The 20,774-nt window shown below is 45.1% G+C and overlaps 1 protein-coding gene across 1 annotated transcript; it reads right to left on the minus strand.

Annotated features, from left to right (window-relative positions):
* Positions 1–5,534: 5,534 nt before the first annotated feature.
* ZNF706 (zinc finger protein 706) lies at positions 5,535–18,870 on the minus strand. The gene is made up of 4 exons (XM_040432261.1): positions 18,719–18,870; positions 15,299–15,435; positions 8,123–8,226; positions 5,535–5,779 (listed from the first exon to the last, which is right to left on the minus strand). Exons 2-3 carry the CDS (start codon positions 15,431–15,433, stop codon positions 8,131–8,133), a joined length of 231 nt encoding a protein of 76 aa, XP_040288195.1. The 5' UTR covers positions 15,434–15,435; positions 18,719–18,870; the 3' UTR covers positions 5,535–5,779; positions 8,123–8,130.
* Positions 18,871–20,774: the final 1,904 nt, after the last annotated feature.

Below are 20,774 nucleotides of genomic sequence, written 5' to 3' on the forward strand. Positions count from 1 at the left end.
GACGTGGGACTGGTTCTCCGTTTTTTCAGGGATTGGCTTCCGAATGACCACCTCTCCCTTCGCCAACTATCTGCTAAGTGCGCTTTTCTCCTTTGTCTAGTGTCTTTCCGACGGGTTTCGGACGTTCGGGCCTTCAATGTTGATGCCTTTGAGGTGGCCCCTGAAGGAGTCACATTCCATATCTCTCGTCGCACTAAGTCGGGTTCGGCATCGGTCTTTTACCACTTTTTTCCAGACGACCCGCAGCTCTGTGTCGTGTCCACCCTCCGCAGGTATGTTTCGGTTACCTCCTCACTCCGTTCCTCTACGTCGGGTCAACTCCTAGTTTCCTACATGCGCCCTCACGCCCCAGTCTCGGTCACCGCGCTGGCCCGTTGGATACGCTGGATCCTTTCCCTCGCAGGTATAGACCCCGCTTTCGGCGCCCACTCCGTTCGCAGAGCGGCGGCTTCTTCAGCCTTCCTGGCAGGGGCGTCCCTTTCGGATATTCTCAGAACGGCGGACTGGTCTAGGGAATCTACTTTCCGTACCTTTTATTTTCGCACTCCCCCTTCTGCGGGGACGTCTCTTCTTCAGCGTTAAAATTGCAAAATAGGAAGCCTCCTGTCATGTTATAAAATTGAAGATTATGCAAGCTTTAGTGTACTAATAATCTTAATTTTAAGGACAGGAGGCGAGTATTTTCCCTCCCTTCTGTTCCCTACCCTGACTCCTCGGGGGAGTGGATCTCAAGGTGACGGATATGGGGTTTGATTTTAGTCATCTCTCTATTTTTGGGACATATTCGGAATCTCTCACCCTAATATTGCCTTCTAGACGGACAGATTTTAGTTGTACTACATGCTTACACCTACCATACATTTAGCCACTAGACAATTTACACTCTGTTTGTAATGATTTAACTTTACACCATTCCGTTAAGGCCCACAGGCGTGAACAGTTACGATTCATTACCTAACCTATTTTTTATACTCTCCTTTCAGTGTAACCCTCTTCAGGACCTCCACTGGTCGCTGGTTTGTTAACCTCACGACTCCATAGGATGGGATGAGGGCTTCGTTTGGTCTTACCTCCAACCTCGTTTACCAGGAGTCTCCTCAAGTTCCGCTCGCCAGAAACCGCTGTTGCAGTTTTCGTTGAATTTCTGGATGTTCGAGCTCAATCTGGACTTGGATGTCGCTTCTAGAAAGAGGAAGTGTACAGGCAGCATGACCCTTATATACTATGCTGCGCAGTGATTTACTTGTTACTCTTTACGTTTTTCTTTACTGCTGTGGAGTTTAGTAAAGAGAGTTAATGCAAAATACTCGCCTCCTGTCCTTATAAAAATTAAGATTATTAGTACACTAAAGCTAGCATAATCTTCAATTTTGCCTTATAACATGGTTATAAGGGAAAATAATAGCATTCTGAATACAGAATGCATAGTACAATAGGGCTGGAGGGGTTAAAAATTTTTATTCACTTGTTCGTGCAGCCCGCATCTCTTCTGTCTTCCTCTGTGAGGAATAGGACCTTTGATGACGTCACTGTGCTCATCACATGGTCAGTCACATGATCCATCACCATGGTAAACGATCATGTGATGGACCATGTGATGAACGCAGTGACGTCATCAAAGGTTCTATTCCTCACAGATGAAGACAGAAGAGATGCCGGCTGCGCAAACAAGTGGATTAAGGGGAGTTAAAATATTTTATTTTTTTAACCCCTCCAGCCCTATTGTACTATGCATTCTGTATTCAGAATGCTATTATTTTCCCTTTATAACCATGTTATAAGGGAAAATAATACAATTTACACAACCTTGAACTGTGAAGAAGTTCGGGTCTGGGTACCACAGTCTGTTTTTTATCACGCGTGTGCAAAACACATTGCACCCGCGCGATAAAAACTGAACGACGGAACGCAATCGCAGTCAAAACTGACTGCAATTGCGTACCTACTCGCGCGGGTTTGCCGCAATGCACCGGGACGCATCCGGACACGCTCGGGTGAAAGAGGCCTTATTGTTTTCTATGGGTGGAAAATGCCTGCGACTCCCAATAAAAGCTATGAGCAAGTGCAGGAAGGTAGGAGGATGTGAACAATATAATAGTGTAGTAGCATGCGGGTCACAAGGGATTTTGTGTATAGAGCTGAGGACATGGGTTGCTAGATGGCCGCTAGCACATCCACAATACCCAGTCCCCATAGCTCTGTGTGCTTTTATTGTGTAAAAAAAAAAAAACAATATGATACATATGCAAATTAACCTGAGACGAGTCCTCTCCTGGACTCATCTCAGATTTTCTACTGCACTTCATGTCCTGTATGGATGTACCCTGTACCCTAAGGGCACAGTCAGACATAGGGTATATATGCTGCAAAGGACTTGTGTTGGAAAATCTGCAGTGTATACAGTAGCATCCAAGTGGATGAGGAAAAAAAATAAAATAATCCACACATTGCAAAAACCACAACATCGTAGAAAACGGTAAATGAGCCAGCCCATCTTCCACTTTATTTTTTAGACCGGCTTGAGCAGGGAGAAGTCGTACATTATGACGCAACAGCTAATATAGGTGTATTGCAGCTTAATAAATGAGCCCCATCGAATGCAACGCTTTAGTCCATCCGACATCAGGTATTTTTTGCCGGATCAGCTTCCGCTGATGGGAACATGGCCTTACATGGATGGTCTATTAAATAAAAAAAAAAAAGGCTGCTTCCTTATGCATCTCATAATAGTAAAACTGGTGTCCGCCTTGTAGAATAAGGGCTGGTTATACAAGTACAATAGGTGTGATGAGTCAATATGCGTAGCAGAGTCGACCTAGAACACAGCACACAATGCTCTGACTCAGCTGACAAGCTACAGACCTGTCAACTCTGCCAGCTGTCTGATGCGTCATCTCCGCCATTCATGACGTGCAGAAATCTACTAGAGCAGAACGGAGACTTGGAAGACTAGACAGAAATGTCTACCGGTGTCCTGATCCATTACTGCAGAGCACTATTACAGTTCTGTTCAAAATAATAGCAGTCAGACATCACTAACCTGATCATTGTTTTTGGTAGAAATGATATTTCTACATGGCAATTTACTAGCAGGTGTAGTAGAGTAATAGAAATCCAACAGACATGACATGCATGCTGCTGATTCTCTGTAATTAAATCACTTATTGAAAGGGGCATGTTCAAAATAATAGCAGTGTGGCGTTCAATTAGTGAGTCATTCATTCTTTGAAAAACAGGTGGCAATTATTGCCCTTATTTAAAGAGAACCTTTCACTACAATTAAAAATCCACACTAAGCGTACAGACATGGAGAGCGGCGCCCAGGGATCTCCCTGCACTTACTATTATCCCTGGGCGCCGCTCCGTTATAGGCTCCGTTATCTTCATATGTTCGGCTCAACTGGGTGGAGCCTGTCGGCGTCTCCTTCTCTCAGGCTGTAGCGCTGGCCAATCGCAGCGCTCAGCTCATAGCCTGAGTTTTCTTTTTTCTCTCAGGCTATGAGCTGAGCGATCTTTAAGGAAGTCAGCAAACGTTGTACATGCTGGTTACAGTGCATTTCTCAATGAAATTGAGGAAAAAGGGTTGTTCCAGACATTGTTCAGAAGAACAGTGTACCTGGATTAAAAAGTTGATCGGAGAGGGGAAACAAATAAGTGCAGAAATTGATAGGCTGCTCAGCTAAAACGAATCGCAAATGCTTTAAGATGCAACCAAAACCTGAAAGACGTGGAAGAAAGCGAAAAACTACCATTCGAATGGATAGAACAAATGGCTAGATCAAAAAAGGTGTAAAGTTCCCTGTGAGTACTGTTACAATTAGAAGACGCCTATGTGAAGCCAAGCTATCTGCAAGAAGCCCCCGCAAAGTCCCACTGGTGAAAAAAAAAACACATGTGCGGAAGAGGTTACAATTTGCCAAAGAGCACATTGACCGGCCTAAAGAGACATGTTGTGGACTGTTGAAAGTAAGATTGTTCTTTTTGGGTCTAGTGGCCGGAGACAGTTTGTTAGACGACCCCCAAACACTGAATTCAAGCCACAATACACTGAAGACAGTGAAGCATGGTGGCGCTAGCATCATGGTATGGGGATGTTTCTCATACCACGGTGTTGGGCCTATTTATTGCATACCAGGGATCATAGATCAGTTTGAATACATCAGAATATTTGAAGAGGTCATGCTGCCTTATGCCGAAGAGGAAATGCCTTTGAAATGGGTGTTCCCACAAGACAACGACCCCAAACACACCAGTAAACGTCTTTGTTCCTAACCAACAAGATTGACGTTATGGAGTGTCCAGCCCAATCCCTGGATCTTAATCCAATAGAAAACTTGTGGGGTGACCTAAAAAATGCAGTTTGAGGCAAAACCAAGAAATAGAGAAGAACTGTGGAATGTAGTCCAATCATCCTGGGCTGGAATACCTGTTCACAGGGGCCAGAGGTTGGTTGACTCCATCAACACAGATGTACAGCAGTTCTCAGAAACAGCGGTTATACAACTAAATATTAGTGAAGAGATTCAAAGCAAAGCAAATTTGATATATTTTTCTTCATGTTTGATTTGGAATGGAATGTGCAGTGTTCCCAATGCATTTGTGAGAATGGAAGTAAAAGCTATTAGAAGGATGTTGAGCTTTATTCACTTTTTTAAAACACACTGCTATTATTTTGAACACAACTGTGTGTGCAATGTAGTATGGATCTATTCTATTTAGAGCAAGTTGTCCAGGTGTCAAACACCTATGACTATCCTACAGGAGGGAATGTTCTTGACCCATCTACGTCACTATTAGGTTACATGTGCGCACACATTTTGTGAGCCGTCTTATGTAAACCCTGGTTCATAAAGAATTACTGTAACTGGAAATTTTTTGGACCATTTAATATACAATGCTATCAAATGAGCAGTATACCTAAGGTACCATATGACGGATCCATCAGGGACCATGAATAGTGTGGAGCAAAGAGAGCTTCAGAGGCTTTACCCAAAGTCGCCTTGTTCAAAACTTCAGAATACTGTACAGAGATCTGTCTCCGTGCAGAATTAGAGTGTCTGGGCTCCAATGAGCTGAAGTAAGCTATCCACGAAGTCACGCATAACTTCGGTACTTCCTTTTTAACGTGGAAAACCACTGAAACCGAACTCTGCTTCGGTTGAGGTTCTAGTCAGAACCGAAGCTGGCTTTGCTCAATACTAATCATGAACGTCTACATATTGTAGAAGCACAGCGCACAATGCCGACATACCTGCAGGCCACAAGTGTAAAAGCCTCTAGATAAACATACGCTGTGCATGTGTCATCAGTAGGGCCGTTGTTCTACCCCTCTGGTGGAAGCTTCTCCTACATGGCACTCACATTAGCAATGTTTATCTAATGTGTACGGGCAGCTTTAGGCCTCTTTCATATTAGTGAGCTTCCCGTCCGGAAGCGATGCGTGTAGTGTTACCTTGTATGTACAATACACTGATAGTGAATCATTAGCACCAAGGCTTGGCTTCTCCGACAGGTCACCGATGCTTGACAAACCATTATAAAATCAAGGTACTACTTTTATTGAACAAATTATACACATTATGGACATCAAATCAATATAATTACAACTGTAAAAATTTGAGAATTGCCCAACTTGGAGATTTACAAATTAGTAAAGAACTGTACATTTAGAGGTCTCTGTATGAACCCCCCATGGAGGGAACAGCATAAAAATGTGGTGGTTTCTAGAGCCCCCTTCAGATAAACCACCCGAGAACAGTCAGTACAGTGAAGGCATTCCCTAAAGAAAAGGGAGAAAGAAAAGATTTTATTTTAGGTTTTTATCGTAAATCAGCCCACCAAAAATGTCCAAGCCTCAACAACCAAAAAAAGACTGTTCTCTAAGCTACTGTAGTCGTATATCAGGGATATGTGCCAAGGGTCGGCTGGCAAATCACATTAGTCTGCAAGTCCATGCACACAGTAGGCTGTTGCTGCCATATTATGGACCCGACATACAGCCAAGCGCCCAAAAATGTACCTACAGTAATGAGGCAGATGGAGATCCCATAGGAATCCAGACTGTCGTAAGTGGGACAGGGTGCATAGTCTATGAAATGTTGTCTTCCTACTGTGTGCATGGACTTTCAGACTAAGTACAACCCACCACATCATAATCTACTACTAGATATCCACTAGGCTGCATTCCAGAGATAGGCTTTTGTCCATCTTTCTTCAAAAAACAGGAACAGATGCTGCCAAAAAGTAAGATTCCTAAACAGACACATTGGCCAAATGTCATGTGAACAGGGCTTTACACATGTTTATTCATGTGGCTTTTGACAGCACGATAGTGGTGCAGCCCTTTGTGAGAACAAGGACTTTAAGGGTCCATTCACACGTCCGCAATTTTGTTGTGCATTGCCACTGTCCGTGTTTTGAAGATCCGCAAAAAACACACGCATGTGTAAATGGACCCTAAGGGTTAGTTAATTTTGACCCTGGGGTCATTTAGGGTACTTTCACACTAGCGTTAAAAAGTTTTCCGGTGTAGAGTTCCATCATAGGGGCTCAATATCGGAAAAAGATAAATACCAGATCAGTTTTTCCGGATGACACCGGAGAGACGGATCTGGTATTGCAATGCATTTGTCAGACGGATCTGCATCCGGAAACAAATGATATCAGTTTGCATACGGATTTCCAGATCCGACAGGCAGTTCCGGCAATGGAACTGCCTTCCGGATTCTTCTAACGCTAGTGTGAAAGTATCCTTACTAATCAGAAATTCACCTATCTCAGACATTTCTGGTGCAGAAAGGTCTTTAGAGCCGCAATCTGCGACTATTCCATCCTCACTCATTTAAAAAAAAAAATATAAAATAAAGTCTCATTTACCATTTTCTACACCTTGCTTAGAAGCAGCGGTGGATCCGCAGAAGTTATGTAGAGGATGGAACCTTTTCATAACTTCAGCAGATCCACCGCCAGCTATAGGGGTTATTAAGATGGCCTCTGATTTGCCGGTCTTAATAAATGACCCCCATAGTTCTAGTTTACAAACAGCCAAAAAAAGGTGACAAGCCAATGTTTATTTGGAGGAACTAATAAAATGTCGCCCGTTTCATTATTCCCCGAAAAAAAGCAACTCTGACTAGCCTCATCACAAACAACCCTTTTGGTGAAGGGATTATCCTGCTGTGGGGGAAGGTCCCAGCAGCTGCCCATTTCCCCGGTGGCAGGCAGGGTTCACCTATGCCAGGGCTCATTAGCTCCATCACACCTATATGCCCTAAAAAGGCACATGGAAAATGGCTGTTGAGATGAGACAACCCTTTCAAAAAAGTGAACCAGTCATGCTGAAAACGCAGCGAGCACGCTGTAGAGCAGGAGGAGCTGAGCAGACTGACCGATCGTTTTGTTGGAAAGAAATTGCAGTACAAATTTTCTTCTGCTCATTTTACTCTTTGAGGAGTCCATCAGGCAGACGCAATGACTGACAGCCTGTATGACAGACACGAGTCCTGTGGCCATTTCTATATTCACAATCATACAGGAAAAGCCACTGGACTCCAAAGATTTCAAGAACACATGTCGTACCGAAACTTTACCATAAAACGACATATCAATTTGCTCAGCTCCTCCTGCGCTACACCATGCTGCCTTCAGAACAGTTTAACATGACAGGTTGCCTTTAACTATGGACCTACAGCATGACCCCGACCATTAAAGCATGTAGAGACCTTTATAATAAAACAGGTCACGAGCCTCCATGTTAGAGACGTGCAGGTGAAGACGCTGATGTGTCAATGTTGTGGATTACATGCGGTTTCTCAGCATGGATTCTTATGCAGGAGATGGGGAAAAAAAAAACAAAAAAAAAAACCTGCAGCATCTTGGGTACATTTGTTTTTTCCATTGGTGCAGAAATTGACCTGCCGTGTGGATTTTGAAACCTGTAGCATGTCAATTCTTGTGCGGATTTTACCCTTTTCAATGCAACGGTGAGATCTGTGGCAAATCTGCACCAAAAAAAATAAAAAAATCAGCATGCAACGTGGTTTTTGGTGTGGAAACGCACAAATCTGCAGCAAAATCTGTGTGGATTTTCTGCTTGTGCCCTATAGGTGTACAATGAGCTTACCTTTTATTCTAGGCTTCAACACCAACCAGCTCCGGGGGGAGGGGAACCTTCGGATGTTTGCTCTCAAAGTGCTGCTTGAAGGTTTTGGGATCTGGCATTTGTGTCTGTCAAGCAAGGAGTACAACTCATTACGAAAAAGTCACCCTTCCTTATACACTGTCAATATAGGGTCCACGAGCTGATCTCACGTTGTGACTAAGGCCTCATGCACACGACCGTACTGTGTTTTTCAGCGCGCAAAACCTGGCTACCAGCCACGTGCATTCCACGGAACGTCCCACAAAATGTTCTATTTTGCGGGGCTGCGGAACAGAGCGACAGATGTTGACAGCACACTGTACACTTGTCCACATCTTTGGCAGCCCCATTGAACTGAATGGGTCCGCATCGGAGCCGCAAAAAACGTGGCTCCGATGTGGACCAAAAACGGTCGTGTGCATGAGGCCCAAGGATATATTCACACAGCTTTAAATACGAGGCACAAAAACCTGACGTAGTGGAAATCAAAGATGGCCTGGGTGAATATTCACCAAGCACTCCCTTCTGAGATTAGTGGCTGGCCTGACCATGTCCCTTTCATGATGTCACATGTTTTAGCTGAACTGTGGCACTGTACATAGTGTCAGCGTGGGCAGCATAGCAGCGGTGACAGGTTCCCTTTAACAGATTTAAGGGAGTGGTGCCACTATTCCACAATTTCAGGATTACATACCGTACCATTTTTTAACATTGTGACGAGAAATTAGAAAAAAAAATAAAAAAGATTAAAAGGGGGTAAATCAGGTTTCCGATATTGATGACCAATCAGGATATCAATATCACATCGACACGGCAGCGGAGAGCAATGTAATGACAGCTCCGTCTCATTCACTTGAATGGGAAGGAACAATTGTAGTTACACTCTGTCCCATTCAGGGAAGAGAACGCAGCGCTCATACAAGCACTGTAGTCCCTTCAAATAACTGATCGGAAGGAGGTTGTCAGATGTTAGACTGAGCACAGGTTGTCAATATAAGAAGCCGGAATACCCCTTTAACATAAAATGAAGATTACTCTTACCGGTAATTGGATTTTCCTGAACCAACGACAGCACCGCGAGAGAGGATCCACCCCCAAAGACAGGAAACCTGAAGTACAAAAAGGCGGAGACTCCCCTCCAACTTCAGTATGGTTTCTCAAAGGATTTGAGGAACTCCGCCCCTTAAGGTTAGTATCATGTGTATGTATAAAATTTTTTCATTTTTTACTGCAACACCCATGAATAAATCACCCAGGGAAAAAAAGGGAAGGGGGGGGGGGGGGGGGGGTGGTGCTGTCGTGGGTTCAGGAAAATCCAATTACTGGTAAGAGTTATCTTCATTTTTCCCCTCCCCCACGACAACACAAGAGTGAAAACCACTCCTAGGGAGGGATAATGGATTAAACCACCGTAGAACCAAAAGATAAAATCAGAAGGTGAATTCAACTGCGAAAAGGTAGAAGGTGAAGAGCAGACTGCTGCTTTACTGATATCCGATAGATACAGAAACTTTTTCCGCCCAAGAGGTAGAGATGGCTCTAGTAGAAGGAGTGTGAAGGCCTTCTGGAGATTCAATTCCCGAAGATTAATAGGCCAGAGATACTGCTGAAGTAATCCATCTCGCCAAGGTTTTTTTTTTTATGCTTGCAGACCCTTATTCTTTCCCTGAAAAAGAATAAACATCGAGGAGGACTTCCTCCAATCTTTAGTCTTAGATAGGAGATGTTTACTCCATTACTTAACACCTAGGCAATGGAAAGCCTTTTCCTCCTCCGAGGTTGGATTTTCAAAGAAAGATGGAAGGATAATCTCCTGAGACCTATGAAACCTAGTGGCCACTTTTGGAATAAATGCCGGGTCAGGTCTGATAACAACCCCATCATCTGAAATGGTAGTGTAAGGTACATTAATAGAGATCGCCTGGAGCTCACTAATTCTACGGGCTGAAGTAAGAGCCACTAAGAGACAGCATTTAAGAGATAGCATCTTAAATCGGAATCTGCGCTATGGGTTCAAAAGGAGGTTTAGTAAGGGCACTCAGAACACGATTCAAATACCACGGAGCTATCCTTGGGGACAAGTTCAAAGCTGTTTTAGTGACAGATTTAAAAGAATCTTATGACCCATGTATTTGCTGAAATCTGTTCATTAAATAAAAAAAATAAAGCCGAAAGTGCTGAAGCCTGAACCTTAACCACCTCCCGTCCGCCCATAGACTATAAACGTCTGGGAGGTGGTTCTCCATTTCTGAATGGACGTTCCAGAACGTCCATTCAGAAACTGCAGCTGCACGCTAATCGTGCAGCTGCTGATCGGGTTGCCCGCTCACCGAGCGCTGTGTATGCAGAGCAAGAAGCGCTATGGGCTTCCTGTTCTGGGCCGGCGGTCATGTGACCACCAGGATCGGAGAGTGCAGGAGCTGTGTGAGGTCTTTCAGAGACCTCGATCAGCCCTGCTCTGAGGCTGTACAGCACCTCTTGGGGGAGGGGGTGCATTTCTCCTGTAACGGGTTACTATGTCAGCCCCAGTTACAGGAGAAATCAACAGTGGAAAAAAAAAGTTAAATAGAATAAAATAGACATATTTGGTATTGCCGCGTCCGTGACGGTCGGCTCTATAAATATATCACATAATCGACCCAGTCCAATAAACACCATAAAAAAATTAAAATAGAAAAAAAAGTAGTAAAAAAAAGCCATTTTTGTCACCTTACATCACAAAAAGTGCAACACCAAGTGATCAAAAAGGCGTATATGTCCCACAAAATGGTACCAATAAAACCTCACCTCATCCCGCAAAAAATGAGCCCCTACATAAGAAAATCTCTCAAAAAATAAAAACTATAGCTCTCAGAACATGGACACATTAAAACATAATTTTTTTGTTTCAAAAATGCTATTATTGTGTAAAACTTTAATAAATAAGAAAAAGTATACATATTAGGTATCGCCACGTCCGTAACAATCTGCTCTATAAAAATGTCGCTCTATAAAAATGTCACTTGACTGAACCCCTCAGGTGAATCAATTTTTTGGTCACCTTGCCCATAAAGTGTTAATAAATGATCAAAAAATCATATGTACCCAAAAATAGTACCAATAAAACTGGCACCTTATCCCCTAGTTTCCAAAATGGGATCACTTCTAGGGAGTTTCTACTGTAAGGGTGCATCAGGGGGGCTTCAAATGGGACATGGCATCTAAAAACCATGTGGAGTTCCTTTTCTTCTGCGCCCTGCTGTGTTCTCATACAGCAGTTTATGACCACATCTGGGGTGTTTCTGTAAACGGCAGAATCTGGGTAATAAATATTGAGTTTTGTTTGGCTGTTAACCATCGATGTGTTAAAGAAAAAAATTGGATTAAAATGGAAAATCTGCCCAAAAAAGTGAAATTTAAAAATTTGATCTCCATTTTCCTTTAATTCTTGTGGAACGCCTAAAGGGTTAACAAAGTTTGTAAAATCAGTTTTGAGTAACTTGAGGGGTGTAGTTTCTACAAGGGGGTCATTTATGGGGGTATCCACTATATAGGCCCCACAAAGTGACTTCAGACCTGAACTGGTCCTAAAAAGTGGGTTTTGGCAATTTTCTTAAAAATTTTAATTGCTTCTAAACTTCTAACGTCCTAAAAAAATAAAATTACATTTCCAAAATGATGCCAACATAAAGTAGACATATGGGGAATGTTAAGTAATATTTTATGAGGTATCACTGTTTTAAAAGCAGAGAAATAGAAATTTAGAAAATTGTGAATTTTTCCATAAATAAAAGGTGAAATATATTGACTCAAATTTATGACTATCAGGAAGTACAATGTGTCACGAGAAAACAATCTCTGAATGACTTGGATAAGTATAGGCGTTCCAAAGTTATTACCACAAAGTGAGATGTGTCAGTTTTGCAAAATTAGGCCTGGTCAGGAAGGGGGCAAATGGCCCAGATGGGAAGTGGTTAAAGGTGTTAGAGGACAACCCTAACTGCAACCCCTTCTAAAGAAACTCCAAAATCTTAGTAACTGGTGCTGGACATGGGAGGTCCGTAAATTGTAACCCTGCAAATGAATTTTTTTTCTCCAGACTCTAGCATACATGAAAATTGTGACTTTCAAGAGAGTATTTATTCATTCATCAGAAAAACCTCTCCTAGCTAAAAGCTGCCTTTCAAGTTCCAGGCCGACAGATGAAGACTGTCTACCTGAGGGTGAAATACCAGCCCCTGAGAAAGGTCGTGGGTTGCTGGGAGAACCCATGGAGCAGGCACTGACAACTTCCTTAACCAAGTGAACCATGGTCTCTTAGGCCAGAAAGGACATATTAGAATGACCCTCGCTCGATTCTCCCTTATGTTTTTTAAAACCCTGGGAATCAAGGAGAAGGGAGGGAAGGCATAAAGCTAGTGGAAGATTCCACCTGTGGAGAAAAGCATCTAGACCTCAGGGTGAATCCTTCCGGGTACAGGGAGAAAAATATTTCTTCACCTTTCTGTTCTGAATCGTAGCAAAAAGGTCTACACACAGAAGACCTCAACTGTCTGCCATCTTCCTGAATATTTTTGGATTTAGGCTCCATTCTCCCTGGGAAATTAACGGACGGCTCAAAAAATCTGCCTGTACGTTCTCCGTCCCTTTTATGTGGGCTGCCAAGATAGCAGAACAAAACTGTAAGTCTATCTGAAGAATATTGCTGAGCATTGACAGACTTCGACATCTGGTACCACAGTTTGTTTATATAAGATACCAATGTTATGTTGTCTGACATTCTGAAGTTCCTGCCTGAAATTAACAGAAGGACCTCCAGAATTGCAAATTTCACTGCCATCAATTCCTTCATATTTGAGGAGGCGGATTTCAGTATCCCCTTCCGTGATCCCTGAAAGGATAGATTTTGAATATGGACGCCCCAGCCCCAAGGGCTTGCATCGGTCGTCAAGCCTAGTCAATCGTTCATTATCCATGGTGTTCACCGACTCCATTTGTTTACATTCAACCACCATCCCAGGTTGTGCAACATCTGAGCTGGGCCGTTTTCCCCTTTGCCAGGCTGTCAATATCTCCCAATGAAGTTCCCTTGAATGAAATTGGGCCCACATGGCCACAGGAATACATGAAGTTAGGCTTCCCAGAATAGACATGCCTTTCCTTAATAACATTTTTGGACGTTTGATCAAGGTCTGTATCTTTGTTCTTATGTTAAAGATTTTTCTCTTCTGGTAAAAAACACATCTGCCTTTTGGAATCCAGAATCAAACCCAGGAATTGTTGAAGCTGAAGAGGATTCAGTTTCGATTTTAATTTGTTCAGGATCCAACCCAATTTCTCCAGGATCCGGATCACCTCTTGCACTGCTCTTCTACAGGCCTCCTTAGACTCTGCTACAATTAAAAAGTCCTCTAGATATGGGATAAAGAGTATATCTTTTTCTCGACTGAGCCGACATTTCTGCCACCACTTTGGTGAAAATCCTGGGAGCCATTGATACCCCGAAGGGAAGGGCCTGGAACTGCATGTGGTTGATAATTTCTCTACTGCTACCCGTAAATACTTTTGATGCTCCTGATGTATAGGGACATGAAAATAAGTGTCTTAAGTACAACACTGCCATGAAGCACTCTGGAAACAGAAGATTCATCACTGATTTTATAGTTTCTATCTTGAATTTATTTTTATTTTTTTACCAGCAAGAAACGATATAGCTTTTTATAAATTTATAATGGTTCTAAAAGACTCATCTGTTTTTTTTGGGGAAAAAAAAACAAAACAACCTCCTTCCTGACACTTTGTACTGGCACCAGTACATTTTGCTCCTTTAGGGATAGAACTTCTGACACTATAGCTTTTTCTTCTATCCAGGTGGATTTTGTTATTACAAATCTCAACGGAGGGAGAGAGCGGAATTCCAATTTTAGTCCTTGACTCAAAGTGTCTAAAATCCAGGGACTCCTGGAAATTAGTTTCCATGCAGGAAAAAATATATAATTTTGTCTTCCTCCCACATGGCACTTGGCGTCATTGTTGACTTGATTTCTTCTCGTTCCTAAAGAATTTGTTAAAGAAGAAAGTACTGAAGTTGGAGGAGAGTCTCTGCCTTTTTGTACTTCAGGTTTCCTGTCTTTAGAGGCGGATCCTCTCTCATGGTGCTGTCGTGGGTGAGGGGGAATATAAGAAGCTGGAATACCCCTTTAACATAAAAAAGTGGTTTACACAATAAGTCATATTCTGAAGACACATTCCCTGAAACAAGTCAATTCCAAAGAGGCTCATTTCTTGGGCTCTGCTCAAACTAGCATCATAGCTTCCATGTATAATGTGCAGAGAAGAATGGGGGGGGGGGGGGGGGGGGGAACAAAAAACACACATGTAAAAAGGGCTGCGGTCTTTCCTGCTCAGGATAGGTGGGGGGTCCTAAAGGTCTGACCCCTCGGACCTAGCAAGATACCAACACTTAAAGGGGTATTCCCATCTCAGACAATGGGGGCATATCGCTAGGATATGCCCCCATGGGTGCTGGTCCCACCCTCTGGGACCCGCACCTACAACGAGAACGGAGCAGGGAGAGCTGTGGCTGGAGGACCCAGGATTTCTTGGGGTCCGTCCACCACCAAGCGCTGCTCCAACAGAAGTGAATGGGAGCGCACCGCCCCTGCTCCCGTTAATTTCAGTGGCCCCATAGAAATGGATAGAGGGCGGCTGCGCATGCGCAGTGCACGCTCCGTTCATTTCCCCGCTCAGTTCTCATTGTAAGTGCGGGTCCCAGAGGTGGGACCCGCACCTATCGGACAATGGGGGCATATCCTAGCGATATGCCCCCATTGTCTGAGATGGCAAAACCCCTTTAAACACTGTAATAATGGGCTCTGCTTTATGTCTGCCATCTAAGAAATATCAGAGGCCCCAATAAACCCAATTAATACTAAAATGTATAAAGTAGCATAAAACTGGTTAAAAGCTGGGCCCGGCCCTGTATGGACCTTGAAAGGAGGACATGAGATAAGGCATGACATCAGTGTATGAACACCTGGTCAGGGACACAGGATGCAGCATTCACATTGGGTACGGGGGGGTTGTGTCTGCAGGGCGTTGCACAATCTCACTTTCCTCTATCCGGATAATGGTTTTACGACAGAATACTACTGCACGGTATAGGATTAAGGTCATTACCCGACACACGAGGCAGGTGTAGACTAGAGCGGCTTTAGCGGCTGCTTTCTGGTCGTGTCCCTGTTTCTTCTTCGCTTCAGCTTGCTTCTTGGCGTTTTTCTGCTGTGACTGAATCTTCTGATGTCCTCGAGCCATATCTGCAATGGGAAATACGTTACTTGTACCTGAACGGAGGTCTCCGCACAGGTGTACAGAGGGCTGTGTACTGAGCTTCAAGGGCAGAGAGAACTAAAAAGGTAGATAGCGCCACACAGCACCTGCTCACTTCCAAGCCGAAATACAGATAGCCTTCATAAAGCAGCCCATCCCCCCATGGACCATACAGGGGACCGCAAGAGCCACTGCCCCCATAACAATAGGAGGAGACCATGCTTTACCCAGCATCAGTGCCAATGGATGCCCTAACGCTCTGCCACCACCACACGTAGTCTCTTGTAGCCATGGTACTAGCAAAAACTCACAACATTGGGAGAGAAACTCATTATTAAGCCCAAAATTTAGATGACCATGGGGGTCTGTAAGGGTGCATAGAAATTAGATGGACAATGGTGGACGGGCAAATGACTTCATGTTGGAGGCCAACTTGCACTTGCCACTTGGTTCCACAGATTTTTCCATCCTGACTTCTGAGACTGTAAGGGTCCATTCACGCGTCCGTATGTTTTGCGGATCCGCAAAACATGGACACCAGCAATGTGCGTTCCGCATTTTGCTGACCGCACGCCTAGAAAATGCCAATTGGACATGTTCTATTTTGTTGCGGAACAGGAGTGCGGATCCATTTGGCAGACGTGTGAATGGACCCTTACAATGGATTCACACTACCACATTAATATTAAAGGGGTTGTCCGAGTGTTCAACACTGAGAACCTATCCTCAGGATAGGTCATCAGTTGGGTGGGGGTCCGACTCCTGACGATCAGCTGTTTGAAGAGACTGCTGCCCGATTCCTGGGCTAATGACATCACGTTCGTCGGTCCAAGGCACTGCTCAGTCCCGTTCCAGTGAATGGGGCCCGAGTTGCAATACCAAGCACAACCACTATCCAATGAACGGCGTCATGCTTGGCAAGCTGCGAAGAGGCTGTAGGACTCACCGGACAGCCGTGGCCTCTTTAAATGGATACGGATGACCTCTCCCGAGGACACACACAGAAAACCGCTGGTCACCAGCAGCAAGTATGAAATTTAATTTTTCACATTTCCGGACAAGTGAATTAAATACAAAAAACATTTCTGAAAATATCTTAAAAATTTTTTTTCATAAAATCTCCCCCAAATTTTTTTATTTTTTTTTAAAATTTATAAAATTGGATGACAGTCCCTTTAATGTTTCCATTTCCAAAAATATTATTTTTTTATGAATGGCTTAGAGATATTGCATCATGCTCTAATCAGAGCGGAAAGCCTCTCTGCTGATACAACCGGAAAGCCTGGCTCCCGCGCCGTCACATTTCCTCTGCAGGGACGTCCCATATGGTTGCAGCTGCTGAGCCCCTCAGTAACATGGACAGGACCCACCAGCTGCTCCAGCACTGGCAGCTTCGAGAAGACACATCCCACCCGGACAAGACCCCAGTGTGAACAATGAACCAGCAACTTCTAGATTTCCCCTAATGAAGGAGGCTTGTCATTGGAGTGCTCAGCAGCTAAACTGCGACCCCATTCACTGACAGCAAGAAGATCCTGATAAGGGAACGAGGGCAGAAGCTTACATCACTAAAGGAGTTTACTAAGAAGTGGGGGGCACTTGGAGGAGCACAGCTCCACAGCGCCGTCATATTTGATATTGCTGTCAATTCACACTGCAGATTTCCCAGCAGATGACACCATTTACAATCTGCAGCGGAACTAGGAGCTGAAAACCACCACAGCACAAGTGTCACACAGCGGACCCCCGTACTTGTGATCCGGGTGGGGGCCCAGCCTCTGGACCACCTGCAATCCTACATAAATCACCTATCCTGTGGCTTTGTGAATGTTTGCAGGTCAGCGCTTAAAGGTGTCCAGGATTTCTCTTTTATTCCCGCACCCACCCCATGGTACCTGAGGAGAGATCCAAGGCTACTTTCACATGTGCGGCACCAATTCCGGCAGAGAACGGCCTGCTGGGGTTCTCCAGATCCTGCCACCAGAATGCCCACCGCCCCCCTCATTAAGTATAATAAGGTTCGGTGGAGATCTGGCCACAATCAGGCAAAACCGCTTAGAATTGGCTGGACACGAACCACTGCACGCTTTGTGTCCAGCCGTCAACGTGAGAGTACCCCAACCTTACCTGCCCCTCCAGTCCATCTCCTGGACTTCCTGTCCCCGTCTGCCAACCCCTGCACGGACAGGACCATGGACGCTGCGGCATCCAATGACTGGCCTCAGCAGTGACACGTTCCCCAAGACGTACACAGCTGCTGGGTCACGACGTCACTGCTGAGATCAGTCATGGGACGCATGACTGGCAGGCAGGGAGCCAGAACGGCACGTCGGGGAGCGGGTCAGTATAGATCCCATATCAGGTACCGCTGGGTGGGTCTTTATTATAGCAAATCACAGAATCCCCTTTAAAATGTACATTAACCTTTGTATAAAAAAAAAAAAAAAAAAAAGTGCCAGAAGTGCTGCTCAAAGCGCTCTGCCCTGTCAGATGAATACCAGGGCACTCCGAACAGTGCCCACATATCTGGGTGAAGTCCAAAAACTGCTCCCTCTGGAGGGGGCGCTGTGGACCTCCAGATTATCTGTTATATTATATATGATAATAGCGCGATATTTAAAGAGAAGGGCGTCCCATCGCGGAGTCTCGGAGCTTATGACAGCCCACCGCCAGGCGGTAGATGGTATTAACCACGCAGACGGTCCCTACACCCAAGGACATGTGTGTGACACGTTCGTTACCGACTAAGGCCCCGTTCACACCTGCAGTAGTTCTTGCCGTCGTTTCGCTCCGTTAGATCACTTTTTTGGCAGAATCCTTAAGGAAGCCCTCAACACAGATGGGAACACATGCTAAGCAGCCCAATACCCATGTTAGCCGCAGATCGCGCACGCTGCTGTGTGAATACCTCCCGATAAGCAGGCGCGCGTTTTCTGCCATCACTATTGTCGCGTAATTGACATTACGCGACAAGAAGTTTCCAATAATCTGGAAAATTCATTAAAACTCGCAAAATTACCATTTTTGGTTTTATTGTAACTTTTACAGCCACTCCTTAACCCTTAATTCGCCAAAATCATAGGGGGGGGGGGGCTATAAGTCACATGCAGTACAGGAAAGTGCTGGAAGCCCTGCACATTGTATAGAAGACATGGCAGCTCGGTGCCCAGCATATGTTTGGAGCCCCTCACCAGCTTGTGCCCCTCTCCAGCACTCGCCCCACATCCCAGGCTTGGTCCCAACTCACGGCTAACCCCCGGAGTCACCTACCTCTCCCGGGGAGACCGGCGGGCCGGTAGGACGGCGGTCTCGGCGGCTACAACCAGTGAAGAAAGGAGGCGGAGGGTTAAAACCGCTTGTATCCGGACTTGCGCTAGTCAAAGGCTCCGCCTCCTAGCACGACCAACACACTACGCAGGCGCGGTGCACACCGCCGTATCCAGGGAAACACGAGGACGGGCGGGTCCAAACTTGCGTTTATGGCTAGGTTTGACCAATTGGAATACTGATTGAGGCGCATGCGTATCGCACGCGGTCGTATCCAGGAGAACAAGAAGGTGGGCGGGGCCGGCGTGTGTCTGAGGCGGTTTGAACCAGTAAGGAGGAGGTCGTGGTGACGCGATGGTGGGGGAGGAGCTAGGAGTCCTGCAGCAGGAGCGATGACTTTTTGAGCGCCAGTGTCCTCGCTTGCTCCCTGGTAGTACGGTTACCTCATGGAGGAGACCTGGTCCAGGACTGGGACGTGAGGAGCTGCCCTGCAGTGTGAGGACTGAAGGTGTAGCTGCGCTGCTGCACGTGTGGAGATTGTAGAAGCACATACTTGACAACCTTTCACAGGCGACATCATCAGTGCTCCATGTTTGTCAATTTCCCAGGGATGTGCCGGAAAAAAGGAGAGATTTCATGGAAGAGATGGCAAATCCCCCCCGAAAAGCCGGGACGTGAAACTGATGTGTCCAAATACACGTTACAGTGGTGGCTAGAGATGAGCGAATTTCCGGTTATGGTAAAAGGTGAATTGCGTTATGGATTCCGTTACCACGGACCATAGCGCAATTCTATGACGGAATGCCTTTATAAGGCATTGCGTTATTTAGGCCCCATTCACACGTCCGTAACGTGCAAAATACGGACACCGGCCATGTGCGTTCCGCATATTGCGGACCACACATCGCCGACACTTATAGAATATGCCTATTCTTGTCCGCAATTGCAGACAAGAATAGGACATGTTCTATTTTTTTCGGGAACGGAAATGCGGACCCAGAAGTGCGGGTCTGCATTTCCGGAGCCGGTCCGCAAATCACGTGGCCCCATAGAAATGAATGGGTCCGCAATTCCGTCCCGCAAAATGCGGATGTGTGAATGGGGCCTTATTCTGTAATAATAGAAGTCTATGGACTGCATAACGGAAACGGGACGGATCCATTATGCAGCCCATAGACTTCTATTACGACGGAATGCCTCTAAGTGCATTCCGTCATAGAAATGCGTTATGGTCCGTGGTAACGGAATCCATAACGCAATTGAGCTTATACTAGTAAACGAAGCATGAACTACCCTTAAAAAATATGAAATTTGCTCATCTCTAGTGGTGGTGCCACAGCAGAAAGGGGTGTGGGTTGCAAAATGGGGCGTGTTAATGCTTTGAAAAAAAATATATAAAAAATCCCGCCACACTTTGCACACCGCATAATGTAGCTCCCAGGAACCAGTTCTAGTACATTGGTAAGTATGAGGTATTCTGAAAACATGTGCTCGGCCCTGAGGCGTAGCTAGGGGTTCAGCACAGGGGTGCGAAATGCATCTGAGTGGGCCCCCGAATGCATGATTACAACTGCAGAGGTGCGGCGAACTCTGCTCTACTGCGGCTGCTAGAGACGGGGTGGTGGGGGGGCAGGATGCGGGAGCTCGACGCAGGCAGGGGTGTTGCCAAATTCTCTATCAAACACTCAGGCACAAGCACTAAAGACATATTTGCATGGACATTATATTCAGTGTTACCAAACATACAGGAGAATACAGCGCCACATACCTTACATCCAGTGATGTCTCCTCTGATGTAGACGTTCTCTTTCCTCTTCTCCATTCGGACCAGACCGCCATGATGATTTCTTTTAGCCACGTCTCGTCTCTGCAGAGTTTGACAAACAGACATCTTAGGTGATTTACTTTTTCTATCTTCTTTTCTAACCTCCTGGGGCCCCTGACCTACTGCTACCCCCAATACGGTGCCTGCTGTCTTCCCCCAAATACTATACTGAAGAAATAATAGTACCATACAGAATAGCCCCCCCAAAATACTATACTGAAGAAATAATAGTGC

The sequence above is a fragment of the Bufo bufo genome, chromosome 5 (genome assembly GCF_905171765.1).
Source record: "Bufo bufo chromosome 5, aBufBuf1.1, whole genome shotgun sequence".
Classification (NCBI taxonomy): Eukaryota; Metazoa; Chordata; class Amphibia; order Anura; family Bufonidae; genus Bufo; species Bufo bufo.